Source organism: Numida meleagris, chromosome 2, assembly GCF_002078875.1.
Source record: "Numida meleagris isolate 19003 breed g44 Domestic line chromosome 2, NumMel1.0, whole genome shotgun sequence".
Classification (NCBI taxonomy): Eukaryota; Metazoa; Chordata; class Aves; order Galliformes; family Numididae; genus Numida; species Numida meleagris.
Genome location: NC_034410.1, coordinates 10,819,943 through 10,834,158, shown reverse-complemented (window position 1 = coordinate 10,834,158; position 14,216 = coordinate 10,819,943). Strand labels below are relative to the sequence as shown.

Genomic DNA, 14,216 nt, shown 5'->3' with positions numbered 1-14,216 from the left:
AGACAGGAACCCAGTGGAGTTCTGTAAGAAAGCACTTGCCTTATAAAATATAGTTATTTCATAATTTGGCCCTATAATATCGTTGTCAGTAAGTCTTTAGGAGGCTAACAACGTGTGATACTGAAGATCTAGAACAACGGCTTTCAAGATTATTTTTTCATACTACATTTGAGTTCCCTGAGATCATCTTTAGAATGTGCCAGGCAATCACACTATAGAAAAGGGGTACTGCTGGTCACTCAGCCATCACATAAATAAAATTCCATAATTGCAATTGTTGGCCAGGATCTGAAATTTTAGTTCATATTGAAAAAAAAAAAAAGAGACAATTAAATTCCACCCCTACTCCCCAATGCTTACCACTTGCAGGATACTTGATACACTTTCCCAAGAAACTTCAACAATATTATCACCGCCATCAACCATTCCTTGGTAACCCTAAAAAAGGAAAGTATTTCATAAGTGTTATTTGAAAAGCTGTAACATTCCCATTGTAATAGTACTCCCCATGTATATTTTAATGAAACTTCAAGTATCTTTTAACTCACTGTTTTTAATTAGTTAGGATATAACATCCAAGCAAGTATCATGTTAGGAAATATAGACATATGTATGTTTAGAACACAGCAACACTGACACTATAAACTAGAAACACCTAGTTTGGGATGGTCCAGAGCATACAAAGGTTTTATCCAATATGTATTAACTTGGTAAAACTAGAATACTGTATAATAGAATAGCATATGAATATTCTATAAAACTTGGAATCCCTCACTGACACAATAGGATGTGAGGATAAATAAAACACAGTCTCCACAAAAGTATAAGTTATTCAAATTAAGCTCACAAGGATTCTAGTACAGATTGCAAAGGGAAAGTGTTACAAGCTTCTGCCCAGTGAGACTAATAAACTTACATTTTAGATGACTGAGTAACAGCAAAGAAATAGCTAAGTAGATGACTGGTCTCAGACTTCTTCCAGTCAACAGATCTTTTCAATATTTTGTGTACTCTCTAGATACCCTTAGTATGTATCTAACATATACACATCCAAAATAGGTGTGTTGAAGCTGAAACATTATTTGTGTAATTCCTTCAGAATTAAAGACCAAGCTGGCAAACTATGAAAAAAAAAAAGACACTTAATCGACATAACTTTAATATACTTATGAATGTATGTATGCATGTATACAAGATACATAGCAATATTTTTCTGAGAAAGTACAAAGATTCTCAGTGAGATTTATTCCAGTGTATCCAACTGAGCTTGATGAAGGCTAATAAATTAAGTGCAATTATCAAAGAGGTATTTAAAGAAAAACAAATAAGAATCCACAGAGTTCATTATGTCACTCAATACTAGACAGAAAGCTTTTCCTACTTGTGTTCATTTTGGTAACTACAGCACTGAAATACATGAACAATAAATCCTGAAAGAGTATCATGATATTGCACTTATAACACACTACAGCAAGCTGCACTGTAAACTAGTGAAAATATATGCAGTCCACATATTTGCTCCAATTACTCACCTTCCATACTTACTTGAAAGGAAAAATAATCAAATTGCATTCAAGAAAGTATTATAGGCATATGTAGTAAAGGCATATCGCAGTAAAGGCATATTTGTAAATGAAAATTGCTAATTCATATTTTATTAACCAATCTAGAACATAGGAAAGAGCAAAAGGACTAACTGCCACTTGAAACTGGTTCTATGTTTTGAAGTACAGCTTTGAAAAAGATGAGCTCTGATTGACTCAGAATCATAGGATGGCTGAGTTTGGAAATGACCACTGGAAGTCACCACTGGACGCCATTTTGTCAAAGCCCTGCTCAAGCACGGCCACCTACAGCTGGTTCCAACTTCAACCAACCATTCTGCAATTCTGCAAAATTTCTCTATATAGACATGCAATAACAAGGGCTGTATTAATGATTCCTCCAATTGCAAGGCAAAGACAGGGAGCTTTTGGAAAAAGCTAGATCCTTTTTTGCTTCGTTTACATTAGCTTTTAACAACTCAATTCTGCTTCTGCTTGCTAAGAGGCGTATCTAAGCTCACTCTAAACAATTTGACTACAATTTCAACTCAACTGACAGATACAAAAGGCACAGAAGTGTTTAAAGAAAGCTTCCTAGGAAAGGTATAGAGAAAAAAAGGACCAAGTATGAATAAAGAGTGTGACTTCTCTTTACCAGTTTAGCTATTTAAATGCTGATGCCAACCTGAGGTCTGAGCAATTCATTTTAAAGGTGGAATTCAACTTGAAATATTTCATCCATACAGCAAGCATCATACTTGAAAATAACTCTTTTCTGTTTCCTTCCTCTATCCAACATCTGAGATTTCAAACATTGTCAGGATACTTACATTTACACTATATCTTCTGGAAAGAGCAGTAGAGACAGTAAACATTGCTCTTTCCAGAAGTTTTTTTTTTTGTAGACTTAAGATGAGAAGCAATCTGTCTTCTGATACCTTTCATGTGAGACATTCAGGGCTTAAGCAGTTATTTAAGTTGGCTTATTGAGCTTTTTTGGTTATTACTCAACAATATAAAATACAACTATCACTGAGTACACAAACCACCACATAAAAGACATAAATTTTTCCGCACAGAAATCCATGACTGCAGTACCACTTCATTTCCAGTGCTGGCCTCCTGAGACAAAGACTCTTAAAAGCAAGGTGAAGAATCTAAAAGTTCCATAGCTTAGTGGCAAGAACATGCATCCGTGGGTAACTATGTGCTCCAAAAGAAACCTCCATTTCTAAAGTGAACTGCCATAGAGGAGAGCTACCACTTCTACTTCTCATTCTCATTTAAAAAAAAAAAAAAGTCATTTTTGATTAGTAAAAAAAACCCAAACAAACAAAAAAACACCCAACCTTAAACTAGTCTCCTACAGCAGTCTGGTACTGTGCTTTCACCTCTTAGATTTTCACAGGGTAATAACGTGATGCTATTCTTTGAGGGAAACTACAAACTGTTTAAATGCTAAAAGACGTTAACATGACTGAAATGAGAAATCAGGGCAACTGCGTAGAATAAGCACAATTTCCACAAATGAATAGAATGATTTTCAGAGGTGCCCATTTCAATGAAACAAGATATGTTTGGTTTGTCAGGGTTTGTTCTCTAGTATTATTCTCATTCTAAAGCTAGTTTTAATATTTATAATATTCGTGTGGGCTTCTTATTCATTTAACACACACACACCCCCACGCACACCCTTTTGGGAATCAAAGTCTGCCTAAATAGCATGAGAATTCCAGTTTCCTTGAGAAGATTAACTTTAAAAAAAAAAATCTATAAAATTGGTCTTAGTTCACAGCTCATTTACAATAATAGCCTCTCTCTTACCTCTGAAAGAAGCACAGGAAAATGGAGCTCATGCTTTTTACTTAGAATACTGACCTAGTTTTGGCCACAGCTGTAGAAGATGGATGTTTTTAGAATGCAGAAGTTCTTATGAGGGAAGACAAAAGTGACAGTAAAAAAAAACAAGTATACTACAACTACAACAAAGTAAGCTTCAAAAGGCTGAGACCTTTTACTCTGTTTTTGGCTCCAAATAAGAAAACATTCGCCAAAGCAGGACAACAAAGATGATGAAAGGACCGAAGGGCATGAGAACAGTTGAGGGTACTTGGTTTTGTTTAACTTACAGAAGACTGAGAGGAGCTCTCAGGGCAGCCTACAGCGTCCTCTGGAACTGATTTCTGCTCTCTGGTAATCAGTGATTAGATGGAAGCTGAGTCGGAGGAAGCTCAGACCAAAAATCAGGAAAATGTTCTTTAATGAGAGAGTGGTCAAGCACTGGAACAAGTGGTCACAGCCCGCAAATACATCAGTGCTCAAGAATCAAAACTTCAACAGTAACTTGATTTCTACAACTCACTTTCATTCCAAAAATTCTGTGATTTTGATATAGGCTGGTTTAGCAATGGAGATCAGCATATTTCAGGCGACAACTTCACATTAGAAAATTATAGCAATTATTAGAGAAGCATGCTAATTTATAACGGAATTTTTTCTAAGTTCAGAAAAACAGAAGCATTTCTCTGGAAATTTATGACTAAGTACACTCCATTATACAAAACAGCCTTTAAAAGGCAACAAACATACTCTAGGACAAATGATAAAGATGGTAATTCTCAATTCAGGGGTAATAAGAAAACCCACATTCTGTCCTTTACAGATAACAAAAGAAAAAACTTCCTCAAAAATATTTGACCCATTTCAGCAAGCCTTCAGAACAGCTGAACACTGAAAGAATTCTAGAGGTTGGTCACCAAATTAGCACACACTAAGTATTCAGAGCTACTTGCTGTAGCAGTGTAGTACAAAAGAATTTCGGAGCACAGTGCTCTACTTATTTGCACTTCAATACACTTCACATCTCTTTAGTAAATGAACCCTAGGAATAGTCAGACCAAGAAAGTAGATAAATAGCTGCCTTTTAAATCTAAATTGTATATTCTGCATGCACAAAACAGAAAACAAAGAACTTTTCTAGCGTTTCTATGAATTTGTGATTTGATAAATCACATTAAAAATAAAGAACGCATTTTGCTAGGAACATTGCCTACTGGATTTTGCCCCGCTTAATTTTTTTTTTTTTATTAAAGATTTCTAGTCACCACTTACTTCTAAGTAGGTGTAAAGGAATTCAAGTGTAAACAGAATGACTATATTGCTAAGAAGTATTTACTAAATTGTGTAATCTGCACATTTTACAATAACTGAAAGTGTATTTCAGGCTATCAGCCTCAAACAGTATTCTCCTAATTTATATTAAACTTATACATTTTTGTGTCAAATAACAGTTAACATCGTTATGCAGGTTAACATTCTTCATGCACAGGCAGTCAAAACCTTCAACCAGAAAATTCTATGTCTGAACATGCTACTGATAGAGAAGGCTTTCGGTACTTAACCCAGGAAAGATGACACTAGCCCTACAGAACTCTTGGTAAAAATGAGTCGTTAAAAAGCTCTTAGTGTTATCTGTGAAATAGGGACAACGACCCCATTTACCCAGGGGGGAAGCCAAAGAGTTAAAAATTAGTAGTTTAACTAGGCTTAAGGAGATAATTATAAGTTACAATGATAAGGGCCAGACAAACATCTAAAAAGCACACAAATACATCAATGAGTGTTAAAGTTTGAATTCACCACTGAGCAACAACCACCTATTTTCTCAACATTTTCAGGCTTACAGCAGTACATAAAGAATTTGATATATTATAAAAAGTAGCTTTTAAATGAAATAGATTTATCATATACCATATGAAAAGCAACTTCCACAAATAATAAGTATGAGAGTAAATGTTGATAAAGGTACTGATATATACAATATCTTCTTCATTCTATATTACTTGCTCTTCACACTCTCCACAAATATAATCACAAGATTACTCAAGTAGAAGCAGAAGACAAATACAGAATGAAGAAAAAAAAACCACTAACCTCATAAACAAAATATACTTTGGCTTTCACATATATTCCCATGCGTACTACTGCACGCACAGCAGCATTCATACCTGTTAAGAAAAAGCAAAATCACATTGGTATTATTTTTGTATGTGTCCTGTGTATTTTCAGTGCGTTTACAAACAAATTTAAAAGCCCAAAACATTAATTCATTTTCTGAAGACAATGATCAGCATGTACTTAATCAGAAATTTGCTTAATGACAGTGCAATTAGCCCATGAATACAAACAGTGCAAAACTATTTGCTTTGATACAATGATTACCTTAGCTTCACCAGGGATAGAATCAAAGACAATGATATGAATGCCAGTATATACATTGATCAGAGATTAAACTGCTCCTGATTGTAGAACAGCATCATAAAAGAGCTACTAAACCAGAAAGAGAATGGAAATTCTTGTAACAATTAGTTTTCCATACGAAATGTAAAACATTCAACCAATGTAGCTCCTTCAAAGGAGAAATTGTGCTGCAACAGCCGTTTCCTGAGCTCTTCAAAATAATGCAATCTATACACACAGTATTCTGCTGGAGAACAACCAAAGCTCCTGACATTGACAGGTGTCCACTTAAAAAGAAAGAAAAAAGTAGGAGTAATATAACAGATTTTTTGTATTCATATCAAAGAATAGAAAAATGCCTACACTCTACTTTGCTTCCTTGAAATGCAATCTCACATGGGAATTCTCTGCTCACACATCTAATAAATGATTATTAATATGAAGTCTTACACTCGAGTCCAATGATCAACATTGATCTCCTGAACAATAGTGAAAGTTCTACTGGTTTGCACTAAATGTATTTTTATCATAATACATCCGTTCAGTTATTGTGTCATCTCACTTATTAATTAAGTTCACAAAAAAATATACTACTTCCTTCTGTAACACACAGGCATAAGAGATTACACAAAGTAAGGTAAAAATGCAGTAGTTAGGCTGCACTGAAAGAAATAACCTCAGCACATCAGTTAAAAGGGAATGCCAGAAACATGGAAAAAGAAGATCTCTAAACCTGCTGCATTCAGTAACATCAAAATAACAAAGTAGTAGGTGAGCTCGGCTGCTGACATAGACGTTAAGTGCTTAAGAATCCGGAAATACAAAACCAGGACCACTAGAATATATAACCCACATCACAGTATGCCATAAAGATCTAGCCCTACAATTTCTACCATTATTGGGAAAAATAATAAAAAATTGATCTATAAATACTTATCAGTCTGAATAAGGAATGAGACTGAGGTTTTCTTGAAGATTTTATCCTTAGGAACACACTAACTTTCGTTAGTGAAGTTGCCTAACGTGAAACATAAATTTAAAAAGTCTGCCAAAAATCAAGAAGTCATGCTGACTGATTTGTTGTTTGCGTACTGGCTCTTAACCTTAAGACTAAAATCCTAAGTAACTGTTTTCCCATAAATTCGGAACTAGGAAATAATAGCAAGAATTCTCTCATTGCCCTTCTGTTCTGTGGATGAGCACAAAAAAAAAAAAAGCAGTTTTGGAACAAGATCTGGATAATGCCAAGAGAAATTCTTTTGACACACTGTGCTGAAAAGAAAGTTAGCATGCTAAATTTCAGATTAAAACAAACCTACCATGCAGAGTGAAACAATTTTCAAACAAACAATAATGAAAAAAGACAATAACACACACAGCAGGTCCTCTGGAAAACAGAGACAAAAACCTTTCATTTTTTCAAGTCATAAAATCAACTGTTCTTCCCAGCACTGCCATTTTCTGCAAACCAAGACGAGACAAAAACAAGCCACTCCTTTAATTAAAGTCCACTGCATACTTCAACTCATTAGCTGAACAACTGTTAGTTGTTCTCAGTGCTTTTTTGTTTTTTCTTTTGCCTTTTTTTGTTGCTTTTTAAGAGATAAGAACAAGTTTTTGTAGTATCCACATCACTACGAAGTTCTAGAAGAGTGGCTAGAAAGTTCATTTTCTGAAGGAAAGACATACATTGTCAGCCACCGAGGACTACTCAGAACTGCCTTGCTTTAAGAACTTTCTGTTCTCAAGGTTCAGCTCCGACACCCCTCATGTTTGGCAGAGAAGGGGAAATAAGGCACGTTCAGCTACAAAGACTGTGCTGTCTCACTCGTTAACTTCTGTCTTTGTACTCCAAGTATCCAAGTAGAAAAAAAGGTGTCTGATCCAAGCAAACTGAAGTTGGAAGTTTTGTCAGCAAAAAAGACATGAAATATAAACATTAGAGTGTCTATTAAAGACATATGCTCATCTTTTATCTTTTTACTACTTGTATTTCTGTATTATTGGTCACATATCATGCCTTTATATCTTTAGGATAAATCTCCTAAGCAGTGTATTTTAAAGAGGGGTAGCTCTTACTCCAAATTCTGACACACCTTATTTTCTCTAAAAATTAGCCTGCAAATGTTGACCAGGCTTAACTTTCACACTTGCGTTTTGATTTACTACTCTATTTTAGAGTGTTTATTTCTCAAAATGAGAAATCCATTAATCCTTTTCACATGAATATATTCATAATATAATCACATACTTTTTTAGTATATCTTCATTTCCCTGTGTCTTATATGAAAAGCTGGTAAGGCTCGTAATTTACCTGTCTGAAAAAAGGGCAAAAGCCCAGCAAAAAGTAGGAGCTACAGGCAGAAAGCACATCCTCAGTACCCACACGGAAACTCCGTAAATTTATGCAACACACATTGTTATTATTTTGTGATGTGCGTTTTTTTTCCTCAATACAGGAGGAAGATTTGTGCATCTACTGCGAAGGTCCCGCAAAAGTGGCTAGCATTTCATGAGGGCTGAGGACTAAAGCATACTATCATTTGGTATCTTCAAACTACAGGTGTAACACTGAAGCTTTAGACTTTTATGTGTTGGCTATCTAAATCTGAATACTGTGCTGCTTGCAGTGATTCAAGTATGTAAACACAGAGCATTTCACAAAGTCTCTGCATAACTTGTCTAACAAAATGCTGCTCTATTTCATTATCTGTGGAGCCTTACAATAGCATTCATGAATTACCATAATATCTATGAAATGTAATTTTATGCTTATTACTGAAAAATAGATTTACCCAGTTAATCATGAATTTAGTTCTGAGTAATAAATACTGCACTGATGAACACATAGGATTAGAGTAGCAGCTTCAAAAGTAATCCACAGACAAAAACATTATTTTTAATAACATAAGAATTATTCAAATTCTTTCTCAATTATCATTTGCTTTTGTGTTAAAGCCTTTGATAGAGGAAATGATTTATTTTATCCTTTTGGACTCAGCGATGTTTAAGTTGTCTGCAACTACTTAAATTAATTTTAGAAATTATGTAAAACTATCTAAGAATTTATTGTCTATTCAATTGTGTTTTAAATCACTAGTTTTTCATAGCAGAGTAACAAACAGAACTGCTGAAATTTTAAAATTATTTCAAAGACAATCCCTTCCCTCAAAAGAATATTTCTGTGCCATGACTGCATCCTGATGCATATACACATGCAGAACTACAGCAGAGGAGTTGGAATAAAATTAAGGCACTATATTGTGTTGAGCTAATTTTTTTCAGTTTAGTCAACTAACAGAGGTGTTTATACAAGTAACTACAATACTAACAAAGGAAAAGTAAAAAACATGCATTTTGGTCACACATCAAGAAATCCTTAAGTACTACCAATTTTAAAGACAGGTATTGGCTTAAACATGTTTGCTAAGCCATTAAGCATGTACTTAAGTACTATCTTGAATAAGCAACCCAAGTTAAAAGATTATAGAGCAAAACACACAAACTAAAGAAATGTCTTAACACCATGAACCAGAAAGACTTCATTCAGGTACACAAACGGATATATTCGTAATGAATTAAGAGACTAAAATCACCAAACTGAAAGATGAGAAAAAAAACAAATACAAAATCTCAACAAATCATTGAAAGAAATAATAATAATTGGAGTTTTCTCCATTTACCTTTAATTATGTAAGATTTTACTGCATACAATCACAGTAATGATTCTAGATACCCAAATACTATACAGTTTTTCTAACAATAACACTGTATTAGATCAGAGCCGTGTACGGTACAAACACATAAGTTCTATACTAGATGATGCATATCTCCTTCAAGATTTAAAAAGCATCTTAAGAGTCGACTTTCAACCTTAGAATTACAGATGCAGTTCCTCCAAAATATTAAATGTCTTGAAACAGATACACTCATCTATTAATAACTATAAGCCTTAATTTTCCGTATATACATATGCGTGTCTGAAAGTTAAATGTTCTTTGTACATGCCTATGTCTGTAGAAACACAGAATCGTATTTGCTGAGAAAGATGCCTCTATGACTATCTTCAAACTACATGAGTGTTAACAAATAAACTCTACAATTTGGACATCGTAAGGGAGTGCATTTTATTAGTGTTACTTATTTGTTCAGTGACCACAATTTATTTTTCCTATGTAAACGATCACAACAAGAGCAGTACACTTATGCTACTATATTAAATTTGCTTTGAAACGTCGTTGGTAAGCCTGTAATGCTTCAGACAGAGAAATGTAGATCTTTACTTCAGCAGCAATGTTCTATGGTACTCTAGGACATTGCCAGGTAACCCATATTCTATCTCCCTCACTTGCTATCTTCTACAACACTAAATCTTTGAGTTTGTCTCAGAAATAACATGATCACCTTTTAAAAAAATAATCCCAAGCAAGTAAATGGGCAACTGCCACAAATTCATTATTTTCCAAAGGTGCAAAATTGCCTTCCATCAGCTTTAAGATGATATGGCTCTTCTTGCTGTAGGGCCATACCTATCATGATCCTAGATCAGGCAGACTGACTGGAGGCTGTACAAATGCAAAAGTGACTCACAGCTGTCAAAACTGTCCATGGTAGCCAGAGTAAAATACTGCCACTGCACTTAAAGCAGATCATGCTGAGTGCCACAGTGTGATGACAGAAGAGTGACTCAAAACCCAGTTCACCTTTCTGAGCGGCAGTCACCATCATCAAGAAATAGCTCAGAAACTGAATTAACTCCTAAACTTTGAGAGTTACTGCCAAAACTTCTTTTGCCTCTCAAACTACTTGTGATTAAGGGAGAAAGTACTTGCTTTGGTTCACTATTTAGCTGGCTAGGTAAAGTAATGGCCTGCTAAGTTTAGTACTTACACGTGTTAGTACATAAACATAAGAGTAATATTGTAAATAGTCTAATGACGTAAAATAAACCACTAATACATTATTTAACCCCACCATAAACAATACATTCGTGTTCAAAATGTGATGCCTAAATTATAATAACCCTAGTATAGTATATATGTATTATATAGTCCTTAATATTTCACAGTTTTCAAAAAGACAAGAAAAAAAACTTGCAAGGAAGGTGAGAAAGTAGTTTACACTTCAAAATGTCCTATAAATAGAAAAGCCTGTGTATTTTACATAATGCTCCTCCTCAATTACTCAAAGGTACAACAGCCGCAAAGGCAGTAACTTGTATTCTAAAATATTATCAAGCGTATTTTGTTCTAGGCAAAGATTTACTGCCCACCTATCTAAATCAAGGCACCTGAGACGAAGACTCATGTTTATTGCAACTATAATTGATGCTCTTTCCACTGCCTTTCCTGGTGAGGTTGGTTTGCATTACAGATAATCTGAATATTTCTGATGTCTATCTAAAAAATCTGAAAGAAAACAGGAGTCCAGAACTACTCTTGTTTCACTTTTTTGCCTACTTCAGAGTTCATGGTTTTGCCTGCCCTACAGTTTTGCTTGAACATGTATTTTCAAAGAGTTCTACAGCAACAACACCATATTTCCTTCTGCTCATAGTTCACAACTTCTCTAGCACATTTGCCCTAGACAGGGCAAATGACCTTGACAAGGCATGACTCATCTTGTCCCTTGTCCTACGCGTAACCCAGCATGCAAACAGACCAGAGGTTGTATTTTACACATCTACGTTGTTCTCAAGATAGTAAGGTTTATGAAACTCAGCTGTGTTGTGTCATTCAGTCCAAAGGACCAAATTCTAAAACTGCATTTTTCTTATTGTAAGGTAGGTCAACAAAGCTGCCTACAAAATATCTTGGAAGCCATCCAGTTTGCTTTGTTTAGTCTTCGCAACAACCTCACTCCTCAGACAGCACCTTTCACTGCTGTTAATCTTTACCTCTCCCTGTAAATACGCTGCACTTGCAATCTGTTGGCTAATAGTCTAGATGCTATCCACGGATTCTGAAAGTCCTTTAAGTGCCTTAATTCACATAGTGGCAAGCGGAGATTAATACTTTATAAAGAAGAGATGCATCTGCTGATGCATTATATAATCTCCAGACGCGGAAGCGAGTCAGCCTCTTGCTGAACACGCTACTGCTGCTTGAGGCAATGCCCTGTCACACTTAGAAGTTAAAATGGCGATTTGGCGACCAGACCATCAACACAGAGAAGCTTTGACTCACAGTTCCTTCTGAAATCATTTAGCAGTGGAAATAATGACTCTGAGAGCAAACTGTAGCTAAAACTTGAACAAATGTAACCCGACTGAGGAGCAAAAGAGAAGCCGTTTAAGGTCATCGATTTGCTTTTTCTCTGGAACGACAATGTTTTCCTCTCTGCTTGGTACCAGAGCCCTTGCATCCCCGATTAGAAAGATTCCCGATAATCCCAAGTAAAACCGGGGACTCCCCGTTATTCCTGCGGGGAGAGGGCGGGAGGATGCTTCTCCCAGCCCCGATGACGCAAGGAGGCGGAATCCGCAGCGACTCGCAGCGGATCACGTACACACCGGCGGCGGGGAGGGAGCGTGGAGGCACCGCTCCGTGGAGTTGCCGGCTCGGGGACGCACCGGGAGCGGGCACCGGATGGGGGGGGNGGGGGAGAGGGGAGGTGGGACGCTGCTCGTACCGCTCCCACGTTGGAAGAACCGGGAAGATGCCCCAAACGGGGCAGGACCCCGCATGTGTCCACGTGCACGGCAGCAAGTGCTGGTCTTTAAATTATTTATTATTTTTTTAACCCTTCAAAACGTGAGTTAGAGGAACATTCCTTCTTTAAGTTAAAGTATTTCCTAAGCACTCTCTGGCAATAATATTAATAAAATAGTTGTAACTTCAGCAAAGGAAGCTAAAAGCAATCCTCACTTAACTGGCAGAAGTGGTGAGTCCTGTCAAGCAGCACGAAAAACATCGCAGATTAGAGCCTTAATCAACTGAAACTTTAAACTTAATTTATGTGACGTTTTCTGGTAGAAAAGGGGAAATGAAAGTGCGGGAAAACACGACTTCAGAGCTAAGTATACTGCGATCAAGGTTCTTTCTCTTTCCTTTTAATGCCTGTAAGTCTTTTGTTCCCCTTGTTCCCGTGGCTAGAACTCCCTCCGCACTTCAGGCATTTAAATGAAACACGTTTCCAGCGTGCTCTTTCTGGGCTGGGGAGCCAAGCACCACCCGAGTTTTCTCAATCACGGGTAGGAAGAGGAAGGCGCTCCCGGTGCCAACGCGCAGCGAGAAGCCGATGAGGCGAGAGCTGGCAGCAGCGAGGCAGGCTCCTCCAGTTCCCACCAGCCATCCGCTCCCCACCATTTCCCGACGTGAAGACATTTTGGTGGTGAAAGTTCCCGGAGCGCCTCTATCCTCTGCCCCGCCAAGCTTGGAGGAGGCCACGCGCCGGGAAACGCGAGGAGAAAGGGAGGAACGGACGAGAGGGTCTGCGTGCGCCTCGAAGGCCGCGCAAAAACGGCTGTAAGCGATCTCAGTAAGAGAGGCAGCAAGGAGACGGGAGCCCGAAGACACCGCAGCCCCTCCCCACCCCAAGCAGCCCCCGCTCCCTTCCCCGGCCCTTTCCCCTGCTGCCCGCACTGCCGCATGCCTCCCACATGGGCTCCCCGCGCTCCTCCCTCCCTCACACCATCCCCCGAAGGCTTCCCCCACCCTCCCCGCTGCCCTTTCCCTTCCGTGCCTCAGCCTCCCTTCCAACCACCCCCATCTCCCCCGGCTCCTCCATAGCCACCTTGGGCATCGCCGCCGCTGGTCAGCACCCCGATGGCTTTCCCGGTGCCGGAGAGGTTCTCGAAGAACTTGGGCTGGTGATCCATGGCTGCGGGGGAGGCGCGGAGCGAGGTCGCGAGGGGGCCCGGCGGCTCGGCCCTGCTGCCTGAGCGCGCAAAAGAGGTTCTGTCAAGTATTTGGCCTCCAATTAAAAAATAAAAATTAAAATTAAAAAATAAAAGCAAACAAAAAAAACGCTGCTGGAATGTAATTACAGAACGCGTTTCTATAAGAAAAATAAAATGGAGACAATGCTAAATGCCGGGGGAAAAGAAAAGAGGCGAAGAAAACGCGAGCGAGATCAGACGTGCAGCAGCCGCATCGCGCCCCGCACCTCCCGCCACCGCCGCCGTTTCCTCCGGCCGCTCCCGCTGACAGCCCTCCCGGCCCCACCCTCCAACGCCCCTCCGCGAGCGGCCGTTGACGGGCGGGTCGAGCAGCCAATGGGACGGCGCGCTGCAGTCGCGAGCCACGGGTGGGCGGTTACGCTTGTGAGGAAGCGGGCAGGTGGGGGGGGGGTGGTGCGCGAGGCGGAGGAGCGGCGGGGGAGGGGTGCAGGTGGGAGCGGGAGGCGCCGTGGCGCCCTTCCCCCCGCGCTGCCCGGGCTCGCGGTGGGGGTGATGTGGGGAATATGGCTGGCGTCTGGGCTGGGGGAGGTGCA

The 14,216-nt window shown here is 38.7% G+C and overlaps 1 protein-coding gene across 7 annotated transcripts in view; it reads right to left on the bottom strand.

Annotated features, from left to right (window-relative positions):
- Positions 1-13,975, bottom strand: part of PFKP (phosphofructokinase, platelet) — a 41,893-nt gene extending 27,918 nt beyond the window's left edge. For 2 of the 7 annotated variants that reach the window (XM_021385710.1, XM_021385715.1), the window contains exons 1-3: positions 13,518-13,903; positions 5,478-5,551; positions 361-438 (exon numbers count right to left, since the gene is read on the bottom strand). In XM_021385710.1, coding sequence (XP_021241385.1) covers positions 361-438; positions 5,478-5,551; positions 13,518-13,602 — 237 coding nt within the window. In that variant the 5' untranslated portion in view covers positions 13,603-13,903. Of the gene's footprint in view, positions 1-360; positions 439-5,477; positions 5,552-13,517 lie in introns of all 7 variants that reach the window. The other 5 variants (XM_021385711.1, XM_021385714.1, XM_021385709.1 and 2 more) reach the window with 4 other exon arrangements.